The sequence below is a fragment of the Pleurodeles waltl genome, chromosome 9 (genome assembly GCF_031143425.1).
Source record: "Pleurodeles waltl isolate 20211129_DDA chromosome 9, aPleWal1.hap1.20221129, whole genome shotgun sequence".
NCBI lineage: Eukaryota > Metazoa > Chordata > Amphibia > Caudata > Salamandridae > Pleurodeles > Pleurodeles waltl.
The window spans coordinates 1,149,105,887-1,149,121,711 of NC_090448.1; the positions used below are offsets into that span (position 1 = coordinate 1,149,105,887).

General features: G+C 47.7%; 1 protein-coding gene across 1 annotated transcript in view; it reads left to right on the forward strand.

The window, feature by feature from the left end:
* Positions 1–2,251: 2,251 nt before the first annotated feature.
* PLEKHD1 (pleckstrin homology and coiled-coil domain containing D1) overlaps positions 2,252–15,825 on the forward strand; it is a 201,114-nt gene continuing 187,540 nt past the window's right edge. The window contains exon 1 of the mRNA XM_069208976.1: positions 2,252–2,546. Within this exon, the coding sequence (XP_069065077.1) occupies positions 2,404–2,546 (143 nt within the window). The 5' untranslated portion in view covers positions 2,252–2,403. The remainder of the gene's footprint in view (positions 2,547–15,825) is intronic.

Below are 15,825 nucleotides of genomic sequence, written 5' to 3' on the forward strand. Positions count from 1 at the left end.
CAGTCCCAGATGCTCAGTGGACACGCTGTTATCAGTCCAGGATGCTCAGTGGACACGCTGTCACCAGTCCAGGATGCTCAGCAGACAAGTTGTTATCAGTCTAGGATGCTCAGTGGACACGCTGTTATCAGTCCAGTATGCTGAGCGAAAATACTGTTATCAGTCCAGTATACTCAGTAGACAGGCTGTTATCAGTCCATGATGCTCAGCGAACAGGCTATCAGTCCAGAATGATGCTCAGTGGACACGCTGTTATCAGTTCAGGACACCCAGTGGACCCGTTGTTATCAGTCCCTGATGCTCGGTGGACACGCTGTTATCAGTCCATTATACTGAGTGGACGCCTGTTATCAGTCCAGGAGGCTCAGCGGACTCGCTGTTATCAGTCCAGTACACTCAGCGGAACCACTGTTATCAGTCCAGGACGCTAGTGAACAGGCTATCAGTCTGGGATGCTCAGTGGACACGCTATCAATCCAGCATGCTCAGCGGACACGCTGTTATCAGTCCATTATACTCAGTGGGCAGACTGTTATTAGCCCAGGATGCTCAGTGAACAGGCTATCAGTCCAGTATACTCAGTGGGCAGGCTTTTATCAGTTCGGGATGTTCAGTGGACACGTTCTTTTCGGTCCAGGTTGCTCAGTGGACACGTTGTTATCAGTCCAGGATGCTCAGAAGACACGCTGTTATCAGTCCAGGGTGCTCATTGGACAAGATGTTCTCAGTCCCAGGTGATGCTGAGTGGACATGCTGTTATCAGTTCAGGGTGATGCTAAGTGGACCTGCTGTTATAAGCCCAGTATACTCAGTGGACAGGCTGTTCTCCGTCCCGAGTGATGTTGAGTGGACATGCTGTTATTAGTCCAGGGTGATGCTGAGTGGACATGCTATCAGTCCAGTATACTCAGTGGACAGGCTATCAGTCCAGTGGGCAGACTGTTATCAGTCCAGGATGCTCAGTGAACAGGGTATCAGTCCAATATACTCAGTGGGCAGGCTTTTATTAGTTCAGGATGTTCAGTGGACACGTTCTTTTCGGTCCAGATTGCTCAGTGGACACGCTGTTATCACTCCAGGATGCTCAGAAGACACACTGTCAGTCCCAGGTGATGCTGAGTGGACATGCTGTTTGTTATCAGTTCAGGGTGATGCTAAGTGGACCTGCTGTTATCAGCCCAGTATACTCGGTGGACAGGCTGTTCTCCGTCCCAGGTGATGCTGAGTGGACATGCTGTTATCAGTCCAGGATGATGCTGAGTGGACATGCTATCAGTCCAGTATACTCAGTGGACAGGCTATCAGTCCCAGATGCTCAGGGGACACGCTGTTATCAGTCCAGGGTGCTCAGCGGACACGCTGTTATCAGTCCATTATACTCAGTGGGCAGACTGTTATCAGTCCAGGATGCTCAGTGGACTCGCTATCAGTCCAGGATGCTGAGTGAACATGCTGTTATTCGTCCAGTATACTCAGTGGACAGGCTGTTATCGGTCCAGGATGCTCAGTGGACAGGCTGTTATCAGTCCATGATGCTCAGCGTACATGCTCTCAGTCCAGAATGATGCTCAGTGGACACGCTGTTATCAGTTCAGGACACCAAGTGCACCCGTTGTTATCAGTCCTTGATGCTCAGTGGACACACTGTTATCAGTCCAGTCCACTCAGTGGGCAGACTGTTATCAGTCCAGTATACTCAGTGGGCAGACTGTTATCAGTCCAGGATGCTCCTGTGGACACGTTGTTATCAGTCCAGTATACTCAGTGGGCAGACTGTTATCAGTCCAGGATGCTCAGTGAACAGGTTATCAGTCCAGTATACTCAGTGGGCAGGCTATCAGTCCATGATGCTCAGCGTACAGGCTCTCAGTCCAGAATGATGCTCAGTGGACACGCTGTTATCCGTTCAGGACATCCAGAGGACCCGTTGTTATCAGTCCTTGATGCTCAGTGGACACGCTGTTATCAGTCCAGTATACTCAGTGGGCAGACTGTTATCAGTCCAGGATGCTCAGTGGACAGGCTATCAGTCAAGTATACTCAGTGGGCAGGCTTTTATCAGTCCAGGATGCTCAGTGGACACGCTGTTATCAGTCCAGAACGATGCTCAGTGGACAGGCTGTTTATCAGTCCAGTATACCCAGTGAACCCCGTTATCAGTCCAGGGCGCTCTGTGGACACGCTGCTATCAGTCCAGGACAGTGGACACGCCCCATCGCCAGGGGACCGGGAGGCACGTAATTGACTCAGCAGTCCAGATATTGATTGAACCATCCCTGTCTCTCTGCCTCCGCACTCCCGGCTCTCCCCGCCTGAGGCTGGTCCCGTTATTCCGCTCCGCCGGCTCCCACCCCTCCGCCCCGCCGGACCCTCGCCCGCTCCGGAGCCTCCACAGACGGAGAGATGTTCTCGTCCAAGTCGGTGTCCCCGTCGCCCTCCATGGACCAGGCGGACTCGGACGCCCTGGACATCCGGACCAAGGTGCAGCTCTTCGGCGTGCTTTGGAAGAAGCCCTTCGGCCGCCAGACCGGCAAGTGGTCCCGGAGGTAAGGGGCATGGGTCGGGGGCTTCAAGGCACTGGCCACCACCTGCGGGGCGCCTCCGGCCCCTATAGAGGAATGTAAAGGAAGCCTATAGGACATACATTCTATGTCGTGCCCCCACCCTGTCCTTATAGGAGAGCCTGAAGAAATCCCTAAGGAATGTCAACTTTATATGTCCTGTACCTGGAAAAGGGGTATCATCCCTTATATATAGTGTAAATGAATCCCTATAGGATGTCAGTCCTATGCTGTGAGCTGCATCCTGCCCTTACAGGAGGGTGTAAATGAAAACTGTGAAGTATCAGTCATATGACATGCCTGTATCCTGCCCTTATCGTAGGTTCTGGAGGAACCCCTATAGAATGTCTGCCCTATGACATGTTCTGTACCTGGTAGGAGAGTGCCTTCCCTTATAGATTATAGTAAAGGAATTCCAGAGGATGCCAATCCTATGCTATGTCTCGTAGAGCGGGCGGGGGCGTCTGACCTTATAGGAGGATGTAAAGAAGCGCTATAGGAAGCTAGTCCTATGTTATGACCTCTCTCTGAAAGGCGGACATTTGCTCTTATAGGGAGGCCTGGGGGGCATTGGTAAAATATAAGGAAATGATCTGAAGGAACTCCCTATAGAATGGTAATCCTGTGCCTTGCCCTGCGCTCTTGAAGTCGAGCATCTGCCCGTATAGGAGAGTCTGAGGGTACACCTATAGAATTCAAATGCCCCACCGTGTTCCCTGGAAGGCAAGCACCTCCCCTTATAGAAGTGACGGGCGTGAAGGAACCCTATAGGATGTTGTCCTATGCCTTGACTACACTCATAAGGCCGAGCACCTGCCCTTATTGAGGGGGCGTGGGGGCTGAAATAACCCCTGTGGAATGCAAATGCCCCACACTGTGAAGACAGGCATTTGCCCCTATAGAGGTGAAGGATGCGAATGAACCTTATAGGACGCGAACCCTATAAGTCGTGTAGCTCGGAAGGTAGGATCAGTTCACACATGCGTTCAGTATACTCGCCCCTTATAGAATGCCTGTGTTGTGTTTTGTATGGGGGGAGGCGGGGTGTCTTCCCTTATAGAAGGGTGCAGAGGAACCTTATACAACCTCAGCCATATGTCACGTCTTGTAACCTAGAAAGAGGGGTTTGCCCTCATTGAATGATACCACGAGACCCCAACTGGATACCATTGTTATGTATTGTAGCCTGGGGATGAGGGCTGCTCCACAGGGGTGTATAATAACCCCCTTTAGAATATTCATGTTATGACCTGTTGCTTAGAAGTAGGGAAGTGCCTATATTTGATAAAACTATAGGATATCCATGTTATACGAGGCTGTTTAGAGGTCAATGATTTGGTCCTACTGGAGGGGTTGATTCACAAAAACATATAGGAAGCTAAGGCAGCTGTCAGGAATGCAAGCAGCTAAATTTTATAATTTTCTATGGACCCCATACATTAGCTCAGTGTCATGATATATTGACTAGCTTGAATGGCGAGGCTCTTCCAATGAATTTTGATGGATCCCTTATAGGGTGTGGCTGGAATGTTAGGGGTGGAATATTGGGGAGGAGGTGGGTGCGGACGCCATGCCCGTTCTGGGGCTTGGAAGAGGTGTGTTTGATAACCCATAGCACGTCCTGCCCCCCCCCCTCCCCCCACACGCCTCCCAAACATAGGATGCTGAAGGTACGTACAGCTGCTCAGAAGCCTGGAAGGATCCTATCTGCCTTTATAGAAGTCTCCAGTGGCGCACAAGAAGTCGCCGAGGGCAACCAGCTTGCCAAAGATCACACAGTATGATGGTCAAGCGAGGTTGCCAGGATTAGATTCCAAATCTCCTGCTTCCACACCCACTAACTCAGCCACCAGAGGACCCGCTTAAGTACAGCGCTATCAGACACGAAGCACTATGTGCAGGCATCATCCTTAAACGACCACTGAGACATGTTCATTTAGGCGGAACTAATTGGTGCTAAAAACAGTTCTCCGAAAGGTCTCCAATGAGCATTACGTTGCGGTTCATTAATTTTTATGGCGGATGAAAACGGAGAGCCTGATTTAGCGGAGGGCGGTTAAAAAAAAACACAAAAAAAACAAACAAAAAAAACAAAAACAACTCGTCGATGGCTCAGTACTGCCAGCAGCGGAATTCCCTCTGATTTAGAGTTTTACCACCGGCAGAAAATCCACCTCCCTAAGTCCTCTATTTCTTTTAATGAGGAGGCTAAACCGCCAAATCCGGTGGCCGAAATCCGACCTGTCCAGAACTCAAGATGCGCCATGATTAGTGAGGGGTTTTTCCTTCAAAAATGTCTGCCATGAAGACACGGGAGAAACAGCAAAGAAAGGCAACACCTCTCCTGCCCGCAAACCCCCACAGAAGGTGCAGGGGACAGGGGGCGTAGCTTCCATTGATACAGCAGGTGCAGTGGCACCGGGGCCCAGAGGCTTGAGGGGCCCACTGATCCCAGCATTTCACAGTTCAAACAGTGCCCAGTAAGGCTGGGGTTGTTGACCGCAGCGTACCTCTATTTAGAGGTATATTGTCAGAAGTGTGGCACAATGGTTAGAGCGGTAGACCCTGATGCAGAGATCTGGCCCGGACCAGGGGGTCTTGGGCTCAATTCCCTTGGACCAGATAATTCTCGCCTCAGTGCCTAATCTAATTAATGGGTCCCACTGCCCTGACAGCGCTTGGATGCCTGGCTTCACCCTGGGGTGCCCAGGAATGGGCACCTCACAGGGAAAAGCCAGGAGGGGTTCCACAGCGGTATGCGTACAGCACCTTGAGACCCTAACGGGTGAGTAGTGCGCTATACAAGTGCGAAGTTTACAGTTTTACAGTTTTAAATATTGCATTGGTGAGGCAGGGACTTGACCTACATTCCACCAGCAGAGTTGCCAATTGGCTGTAAATCTACTGGATAATTGGCCACTTTGGCTGAAACGTGGCCAGAAAATTTCACGCATGAGCCACAATTCCAGGGACGTCTAAATGTGCAGACTTTACTGCGCCTGTTCAGAATGAAACCCCCCAGCCGAACTCTCAATCGGACCCTAGGTGGTACTATATAGTCATGCTATATAATGCCTGTGCAGGCTGAAAAGGGGTGAAAGTCGGGCGTGTTCCTTAACAACTTCAAATGTCTGCAGGTCCTGCAGTGTCAGGGCCTAATTCACAGTTTGCTGAACAGGGAACTATGTCGTAAACCCAACAGGGTCCCCTATTTGCCAAACTCTTGGTTCTGCCGCCTCGTCTACAGATGGGGTGGATGGTAAACTTTTTATCACCAAAGCGCCCACAAAGCTTCGTCCAGCCTCCCACTAGAGTAGGGGCCCTCAGAAGAATGGTATTACACTGCTCACCTTATTGAGGGTAGACATTGTAATGTCCTTTTTTGTCCATCACTTTTTACCAAAACAGAAAGAAAAACAATTACCTCCCTCCATGTCCCGGGAGAAAGCTGGCATGGTGTGGGGATCATTAGATGTTTTTGTTTTTCAAAAACAAAATCCATCTTTGAGAGATTTTACTTTTTGTTTTGAAAAGACAAAAAATGTTTAAAAGTTTGTTGAATGGGCGTCAGAAAGTACACTTTTTTGTACTTTGAGGAGAACAGCTGTGGTGGGGTTCCTTTCATGGTACAAAGATGACCGCGGGGCCTCGCCCGTCTCTAAGTTTGTCACACAGTAGTCTCTAACTGTGGTGGGGTTAATATCCTGCATCACCCTGACAAATGGGGTGCTGTCCCCCAAAGTCTAAATCAGGCCTTTAATCTGTTACACATGGATGCTTCTAGTGCTGAAACCCGACAGTGATTTATTTAGCAGTTAAACATTTTCGAAGTAACTAATTTCATCTTGACTCACATAAAATTAAAAAGCCTTCATTTATTAGTGGGAATGCTATTCTTGGATGTTGCAGTGATACTGGGACAATGTCTATGTTCTTTAGAATCATACTGTTAAATTCATTAGGAATTTTACTTCATTTACTCAGTGTTGTTTATTGCAATGTCTGTTTTAACATTTAAATGTTTTAAATAGCTTAGAAACAAATATGTCTGACAGACACAATCAGGGCACAAGTCCTAAAAAACAGAAGTTGGGGGGCTAACCAAGTTAGGCAGTTTACAAATGACATAATGGTGCATGACATCAGCGTGACATCACAGCATCACAGGAAGAGCGATCACAAACCATGACCTCACGGTAACTGACATCATAAGAAGTGACTTCACATCTTCAGACTTCATACACGTTTTGCAGGTCTGTCATGGGTACATTTGAGCGAATTATGAAATTTAACAAATTAGATTTTGCATCTTGGTTGTGTCAAAAACGTGACACAACCCTTACACAAAATGTGGGCCTCAATTTATATATATATTTTTAAAAAAACTCTGCCACAAAGATGTTGGCAACAAGGAGAAACATAGCACTAAATCTATTCTGAAAAATTGGTTGCAAGGTTTACATTTTAAAATATCTCATGGGGTTAAAGCACCCGCTGCACAGATCTTTGTGTGCCCAGTAAATCCCAGGTAACAATAATAATAGTAAAATAACTTTGCATTGTAATGCATTTGACAGTGCGACGGGATTCTGTCATCGCAATTTTGAATCAAAGTAGCGTAGAGGGTTAATGCGTCGCCTGCAAAGCACATCGTGCAGAAGACAGATTTTTATTTTATGTAGCTAGGCAAGTGAGTTACTGTTTTCAACACAGTGATCCTTTTGTTACTTGCAGTTCATAAATTGTAATCCTTCTACTGTAGCACAGTGAGCTGTGAAGGACATGGGACTCTTACACCTTGTAACCCTCGCTGTCTTACGTAACCTATTTTGTACATTGATTTACGCATTTATAGGACCTATTGTCAATGTATTTTATGTACATGTGATGTAAAGCGCTTTGACACCCTGCATTGGGATGAGTAGTGCTGTAAAAGAAATAAAACAAAACAGTGACATTTAAATTGTTGAGTGTATAAATACTGGAACAGGCCAACATATCTGACATTCTTACAGTGCAACCATATCGCATATATAGGGATTGAACAACGTAAAAGCAGCCTCTCGGGTATTTGTGAAGTGCTAACAGCAAGCCGTGTGCATTTGTTTGCCTTCCCTTGCACTTGTATCTAGGCGTGAGGCTCAGATAGCTCCCAGTCAGGATAGTGAAACAAAAGGAGGCCTAATGGCTCCTTAAATTGGGCCTTTGTTAGGGGCCGAGTTGGAGTCTGAAATATGAAAGCCCCCTCGCCGCCTGCTTGTTGCTGCACAAAACGAGAGCAGACAAGGCACAGGTGCTGCTGAATGTGTCCCGGTGTCTGAAAATTACACCAGGACAAGCTCAGCATCTTTCAGTAGGACCCACTTCTTGCAGGGTGGACCACCCTGTGAAATTAGTGGGTGGGCTCCGTAAAGGCATGTGTACCCCGACTTGTGCCCTGGACACAATGTTTTAAACAACTAAATTACTTAAAAATATGGAAAAAAACAATAAGATACAGAGAAATCGAAATAGATTAATCCAGTTGGGAATGTTAAGAAATGAATTCCTGAAACCAGGGACCTCTAGTGCAATCGCATGAGGCATGTTGGCTGTTTTCACTATGGCTTCAAGCTCGGCTCAGGTTAGCTGTGTTACCCAGAATAGTCTGTACTGAATCTGCTCTTGCTGAGGGAATGGGCGCAGCACGTGCATGGTCAGGGAACAAACTTTGTCAACTGAGTAAAGGGGACCCCAAGCTTGTTTCTCTTTCTCAGTTCCCTTGTGGACTGCAAACTCTTCAAAAGCAGCACCCCTAGCAGCACACCTGCCTATCCGGCTGAGGGGTTCACCATCTCAGGTGGCTCTTGGCGCACCTGCAGCCAGGACACCATTAAACTGGGGGCGCAGAAATGCAAATAAAAAAATAAGGCAAGAGGCCTTCTCCATACATATGCCTGGGACAACATCCCCATATCCATCAGAACCGCCTCAACCCTGCTTCCATTGAAGGAAGAGTCGAAAACGCATCTCTTTTTAAGTGCACTAAACGAGAGTGCAGGAACAGTGCAGTAACAGTGCAGGTGCAGTAACAGTGCAGGAACAGCCCAGTAACAGTGCAGGTGCAGTAACAGTACAGGTGCAGTAACAGTGCAGTAACAGTGCAGGAACAGCCCAGTAACAGTGCAGGTGCAGTAACAGTGCAGGTGCAGTAACAGTGCAGGTGTAGTAGCAGTGCAGTAACAATGCAGGTGCAGTAGCAGTGCAGTAACAGTGCAGGTGCAGTAACAGTGCAGGTGCAGTAACAGTGCAGGAACAGTAGAGTAACGGTGCAGGTGCAGTAACAGTGCAGGTGTAGTAGCAGTGCAGTAACAGTGCAGGTGCAGTAGCAGTGCAGTAACAGTGCAGGTGCAGTAACAGAGCAGGTGCAGTAACAGTGCAGGAACAGTAGAGTAACGGTGCAGGTGCAGTAACAGTGCAGGAACAGTCCAGTAACAGTGCAGGTGCAGTAACAGTGCAGGTGCAGTAACAGTGCAGGAACAGTCCAGTAACAGTGCAGGTGCAGTAACAGTGCAGGTTCAGTAACAGTGCAGTAGCAGTGCAGTAACAGTGCAGGTGCAGTAACAGTGCAGGTGCAGTAACAGTGCAGGAGCAGTAGAGTAACGGTGCAGGTGCAGTAACAGTGCAGGTGTAGTAGCAGTGCAGTAACAGTGCAGGTGCAGTAGCAGTGCAGTAACAGTGCAGGTGCAGTAACAGTGCAGTAACAGTGCAGGTGCAGTAACAGTGCAGGTGTAGTAGCAGTGCAGTAACAATGCAGGTGCAGTAGCAGTGCAGTAACAGTGCAGGTGCAGTAACAGTGCAGGAACAGTAGAGTAACGGTGCAGGTGCAGTAACAGTGCAGGTGTAGTAGCAGTGCAGGTGCAGTAGCAGTGCAGTAACAGTGCAGGTGCAGTAACAGAGCAGGTGCAGTAACAGTGCAGGTGCAGTAACAGTGCAGGAACAGTAGAGTAACGGTGCAGGTGCAGTAAGAGTGCAGGAACAGTCCAGTAACAGTGCAGGTGCAGTAACAGTGCAGGAACAGTCCAGTAACAGTGCAGGTGCAGTAACAGTGCAGTATCAGTGCAGGTGCAGTAACAGAGCAGGTGCAGTAACAGTGTAGTAACAGTGCAGGAACAGTGAAGTACCAGTGCAGGTGCAGTGGCGGTGCAGTAACAGAGCAGGTGCAGTAACAGAGCAGGTGCAGTAACAGTGCAGGAACAGTAGAGTAACAGTGCAGGTGCAGTAACAGTGCAGGAACAGTGCAGTACCAGTGTAGGTGCAGTAGCAGTGCAGTTACAGTGCAGGTACAGTAACAGTGCAGGTGCAGTAACAGTGCAGTAACAGTACAGGTGCAGTAACAGTGCAGGTGTAGTAGCAGTGCAGTAACAATGCAGGTGCAGTAGCAGTGCAGTAACAGTGCAGGTGCAGGAACAGTGCAGGAACAGTGCAGTACCAGTGTAGGTGCAGGAACAGCCCAGTAACAGTGCAGGTGCAGTAACAGTGCAGTAACCGTGCAGGTGCAGTAACAGTGCAGTAACAGTGCAGGTGTAGTAGCAGTGCAGGTGCAGTAGCAGTGCAGTAACAGTGCAGGTGCAGTAACAGAGCAGGTGCAGTAACAGAGCAGGAACAGTAGAGTAACGGTGCAGGTGCAGTAACAGTGCAGGTGTAGTAGCAGTGCAGTAACAGTGCAGGTGCAGTAGCAGTGCAGTAACAGTGCAGGTGCAGTAACAGAGCAGGTGCAGTAACAGAGCAGGTGCAGTAACAGTGCAGGTGCAGTAACAGTGCAGGAACAGTAGAGTAACGGTGCAGGTGCAGTAACAGTGCAGGAACAGTCCAGTAACAGTGCAGGTGCAGTAACAGTGCAGGAACAGTCCAGTAACAGTGCAGGTGCAGTAACAGTGCAGGAACAGTGCAGGTGCAGTAACAGAGCAGGTGCAGGAACAGTGCAGTACCAGTGCAGGTGCAGTAGCAGTGCAGTAACAGAGCAGGTGCAGTAACAGTGCAGGTGCAGTAACAGTGCAGGAACAGTAGAGTAACAGTGCAGGTGCAGTAACGGTGCAGGAACAGTAGAGTAACAGTGCAGGTGCAGGAACAGTGCAGTACCAGTGCAGGTGCAGTAGCAGTGCAGTAACAGTGCAGGTGCAGTAACAGAGCAGGTGCAGTAACAGTGCAGGAACAGTAGAGTAACAGTGCAGGTGCAGTAACAGTGCAGGAACAGTGCAGTACCAGTGTAGGTGCAGTAGCAGTGCAGTAACAGTCTACTTCTGCTCCTAGAAACAAGCTATCTCTGCAAACACTTGCTGACTGTATCTTTGCCCCTGACACTGTACAGTGCTTCTCTGCCATTTCTCTAGGTTTGTGGTATATAATACCATACACATATATACATGCAGTGTTTATAGACCACATGCAGTCTCCAGCCTTACCCCCGCTGCTCACTGCTGCTGTCTGAGTCAGTCCATGTTTGACATGTCACGAATGTTTTCACCAAGTGAGGACTAGTTGACCTTCCCGGGGGCAGCCGGAGATGCAGAATGGCCCAACCGGCACAGAATGTGAGATGGATATAGATTTATTGGCAGTATCCCTGATGGAACTAATTTTGAAACCAGCTGGAATAACAATGTCTGCCAACAACACTGTGAGATGTTACCCCAGGGCACTGTGTTGCACTTATGTCGAATATCTAAGTACCTTTCTGTTACACTGGAATCTTAAAGCCCCATTCTTTATGCTCTGAAGTATCTACCCTCATCTTTTCAAATCTAAGCATTGTTCATTTTCATTACATTTCACTGGACTCTGCGGGACCCCACAGAAAACTCTGTCAAAGCACTGAAAGCTGAGGCAAACTGCTGGGGAGCAGCTTAACCAACAAGCATAGGCAACGGTAATCAGTCATGTTTGCTATTTTGTCTTTGACAATGCTTGTTTTTTGCTGCACTTGCCTTGTGGAATGGTATCTGCCACCGACAGTCTGACAGGGTGTGTCTGCTCCCTGCAGCTGTCACCCATACTGCATATATTGTCTGCCTGGACACTCGCATTTAATGTACCTCTGCTTGCATATACATTGGATCCTACGCCCTGCGGATTGGTCTCCAAATTCATGCCATCAACTGCAAAACAAAAAAGATGGCCGCTTGCTGCCCGCTGCTCACCACTATTGGTTTTACCAATGTTTGTACTATTTCGGCATAGCCTGACTGGCTTCCACATTGCTTCTACATTGTGGCTCAAGTACAGGCAAAGCCTAACGGGGCAGGCAGCCATCTTGGAATGCTGTTTAGTCTAAGTTTGTTGTACCGTTCCAAGGTGGCGTCTGCATTTAGATGCATCATGAACACCATCTTTGCAGTTGTACAATAATAATACAAGAGTACATAGAAAATATAATTCCAAGATGGCAGGCCATTGAGATTTCATTTGGCAATATTTGTTCTGCAATTGTACAAGCATTAGCAAAGCCAATTGTGGTGAGTGGCTGGAGGTCATCTCTGTTGTCTCCAGTCTCCAACAAGGAGCAGAGATACAACTCGAGAAAGAGTGAGGGGCAGGATGTAGCAGTGGAAGGAGGAAAAACAACGCAATGCAGCGCTGCCAGGATCAACGAGGAGCTATAACCCAATGGGTAAAGAGTGAGGGATGAACCAAGAAGACACCAAGGGGCAACCTGCAGCAAAGGGGAGCTTAACCCCAATGGGGAAGAAGGGAACTTTGGGAGGGGGCAGTGGAGGGAGGAGGAGGAAAGACCGTGATGTGCAGCGAGCATGAAAGAGGATCCTGCCGCACTCTCACCGAGAGCTACAAGTCATTAAAAAAAAACGCAAAAGGAAAAATAGTACCTTTACGTGGGAGGACTATATTAACTAACAAAAAGTGTGGTGAAATTAAAATGTTTCAGAGGAGAGGAAAGACATCAAATCAGGAGCAGGGAACTGAAATAGACAAGAAAGTCATCCAATCACAAGGAAGTGGCAGACTCACAACCTTCTAAGTAGCTTATGTTAAAATAATGGTTACAATGCTGTCTGCGACGGACAGCCAAAGTTGTCTAGAGCAATATCGCAAAAAGGAGGACATTGGCCCCAAAAGGGTTCAGAACTTTTATAAAAATATCATCAAGTTTGCATCTCGCGCATCCTTCGTTCACCCAAGACATGTACAACCCTCTCATTGGTGCCATCAATGCGGCTGGGTCTCAGCTAAACCAGCAGCAGTCTGTAGCAGTTTCAGACTGGCAAGGCGGGCGATCGGCCCTTGGTTGAGGCCCATTGGCAGGCCTGTTTTATGGTGGCTGCCTCAGTCTCCACTGCAAGGGCACAATGCCAAAGGCTGTTGTTAACTCCTTTGCATACATCTAATGAGCCTGGCCTGATGCACAGTCAGGCCTCCTCATTGTCAGAGGCAGAGTAACAATGGGCCGCTCCGGCTGGGCTGTCACAGCATGAGGTGTGCCTACCCCAGGGTCCCTCCAGGTGTGGTAGAGGCCTCAAGGAGCTGCTGATGGGAATACATTAGCACTTGCTTTGCATGGGACTGGGGCAGGGGAGAGGACTGGGGTGGGTGATGTGGGGGGGCAGGGGTGGCTGGCGAGGGGCAGCAAGGAGGCTCCAGTTAAGTTTGTCTCCCTCCCCTGCTATACGTTAGCCTCTGTTGCTCTTTTCTGTCTGCCAGAAATCAATTACTACAGTCAACAGGGAGAGATTGTGGCCTTAGCCGACTTTGAAACTGGGAAACCAGGTTTGAGTTATATCCTCAGCTCAATATCCTGTGATCCCACATCCTTTAATCTACAGAAGCCAAAAAATGAATCTGACAGTCTGTAAAGTTATCTGGTGCTCATGTGAAGCGCTCCAATGCATCTGGACTAATTTCAAGCTTTATAAAACAGCATGTATGTGAGAAAAGTGACACTATTTTTTGCATTTACACACTACATCATTCCCTTTATTGGAACATACACCTGATGCTAGCAGTAAGAAAAACAAAAAAAAAACTCTCTGAGCATTGGAGAGGCTCTCAAGTACTGAAGAAAATAAAGTGAATATCTGAAAAGGTCGGTGCCATTCCCTGTTACATGAATCAAAACATCCACAGCAAACTTATGGATAAAAATGCAATTAAACATGAGATCCTAGTACTTTTCATAACCTGAGCTTCCAACTATATTTTTTTCCATTGTAATGTTAATTTCTAATTTAAGTACTTTCCCTATAAGCCTTAGAATACTTTAAAAACCGCAAATGCTTGCCAACATTTGGCTCCATGATCGTAACCACACAGTGTATTGGGAAAGGTTCCGATCTGCGAATGTGGACTACTTTTTTGGGCTACCTGAGCCCAATTGTAACCCCAATCCAACCCTAGTCTTTAGACTTCCTCTTCCTGTCTTCGAGGCACTACAAGGCATCTTGTTTTCTGCTTCTCCCAGAGCCACTCACAGCATCCCAACACATCTGCTGACCACTCTTGAGTCCCCAACCCCTCCTACACCACTTCCATGTTTAGGTACTTTGAAGTACCAGCATTCTTCCAGGGTGTTGACCCCCTTCAGGGAATTGTGATCTGAGCCCTTCCTTCCTCAGTCATGGCATCCCCTCTGGGTCACAAACACTGACCCAATCTGCAATGCCTTCCTCCAAACTCCCCTGGAGCTTTACTTTAGGCAAATCCTATCTACAAGAGTATTTGTGGAAATCTGTGGAAATCATTTCAAATTTCCACAGGAAAAGTAGGATATATCTGTGGCTAAAACATCAGTGGAAATAAAACATTAAAAGTTATATAAAAAGTGCATCAAACTGAACTCTGTGTATTCAGCATTCCTTAATGTTTTCAAACAATCTAATTGAACTATGTAGGGATTCTGTGAATCCTTATCTTAGGGGCTCTGTCGCCCTCATGCTTCCCTCACACTTCGCTGTGCTGCCTTCTTCTGCGGCCCCCTCCCCGAGCCGTTATCAGCTCCAGAAACTCCTTCTCCCCGGGCCCAATTTAATTATTTAAGGGGAGGGGCTACCGGCCCCCTTCCAGAACCATATTCTGCCCCGTGGACCCCATCCTGCAGGGCCTAATGTATTTAAAAAGGGGAAGGGGCACGAGGAACCCTGCCCAAGCCTTAAGAAGGCCCAGGGGACCCAATCTAGGCCCGTAATTTAAAAAAACACAGCAGGGCCTAGGGCTGTGGGGGGCCTGGGACTCCCCTTGAGGCCTCCAACATGATGGTCATGGGTGCTCCAGGTGGGTCCCGGGGAACCAACATTTAATTGATGTGTGCCCTGGGGGATAGGGTCCCCGGGGCCAAAATAAGCTCCTTGTGGCCCTGTCCCCTTTAAAATAAGGTATAACCCCAGGGGTTGGGGTCCTCATGGCCTATAAGGCTCAGAGAGGTGGGCTGCACGGCCCCCTCCTGTATTATTTTTATTTCTGCCACCACCGATACAACTCCTTAAGGTGTAGCAAGCATATGTTATGTGCAACACCTACCCTGTATCACACACTTCATGGGTAGCCTAGTTCACTTTAAAAATCTACCACAGATATATGCGAAACTCTCATTGCACACAAGGTTCAATATCTATGCAACTGTTCAGAGAAAGCCATGTTCCTCAATGTCTGTTCCAAAATGAATGCCGTACTAGGTACAGCTTTTATCTGTGTCAAACCCCTCACCGTCACAGAACCTACACTGAGAAATGAAGTTAATGTCAGTAGGAACCTGAGTACTAGTAACAATGTTTACTCTATGCAGAGAGTTTAGTCTGTACCACACTGTTTGCAGACAGTGAAACTCCTATGAGAAATACAATACAGAGTATTAAAAAATATCTACCAAGAACAGAGTACACTTGATGCAACACTTGTCAAAAAAGACACTATTCGCTTAAAATAACCGAGGTCTGAAGGTGCTTAAGATTATACTACCTGCAGCCTTCATCCTGTGGTGAAAACTTGACAGATAACTGAAGCAAAAGAAGCACATGTACGTAGGTTAGTCTTCTATGTTATGTAGAAATGGTCACGCAGAGACAATTCTGTCTGCTAACTCAAGGCTGCTCACAGTACTTGGTATCTAATATATAGAATCTTTGCCCTGTTGGAAACTTTTTCTGCAGAACCAAAAACTTGTGTGGAACATACTGGACACAAATGGTCAACTGTCATCTGCAGACAGAGTTACTCTTCAAAACAAAGATTTTTCAAATTGTTCAATACTGCTACACACCTGTGATGTATTAGGAGC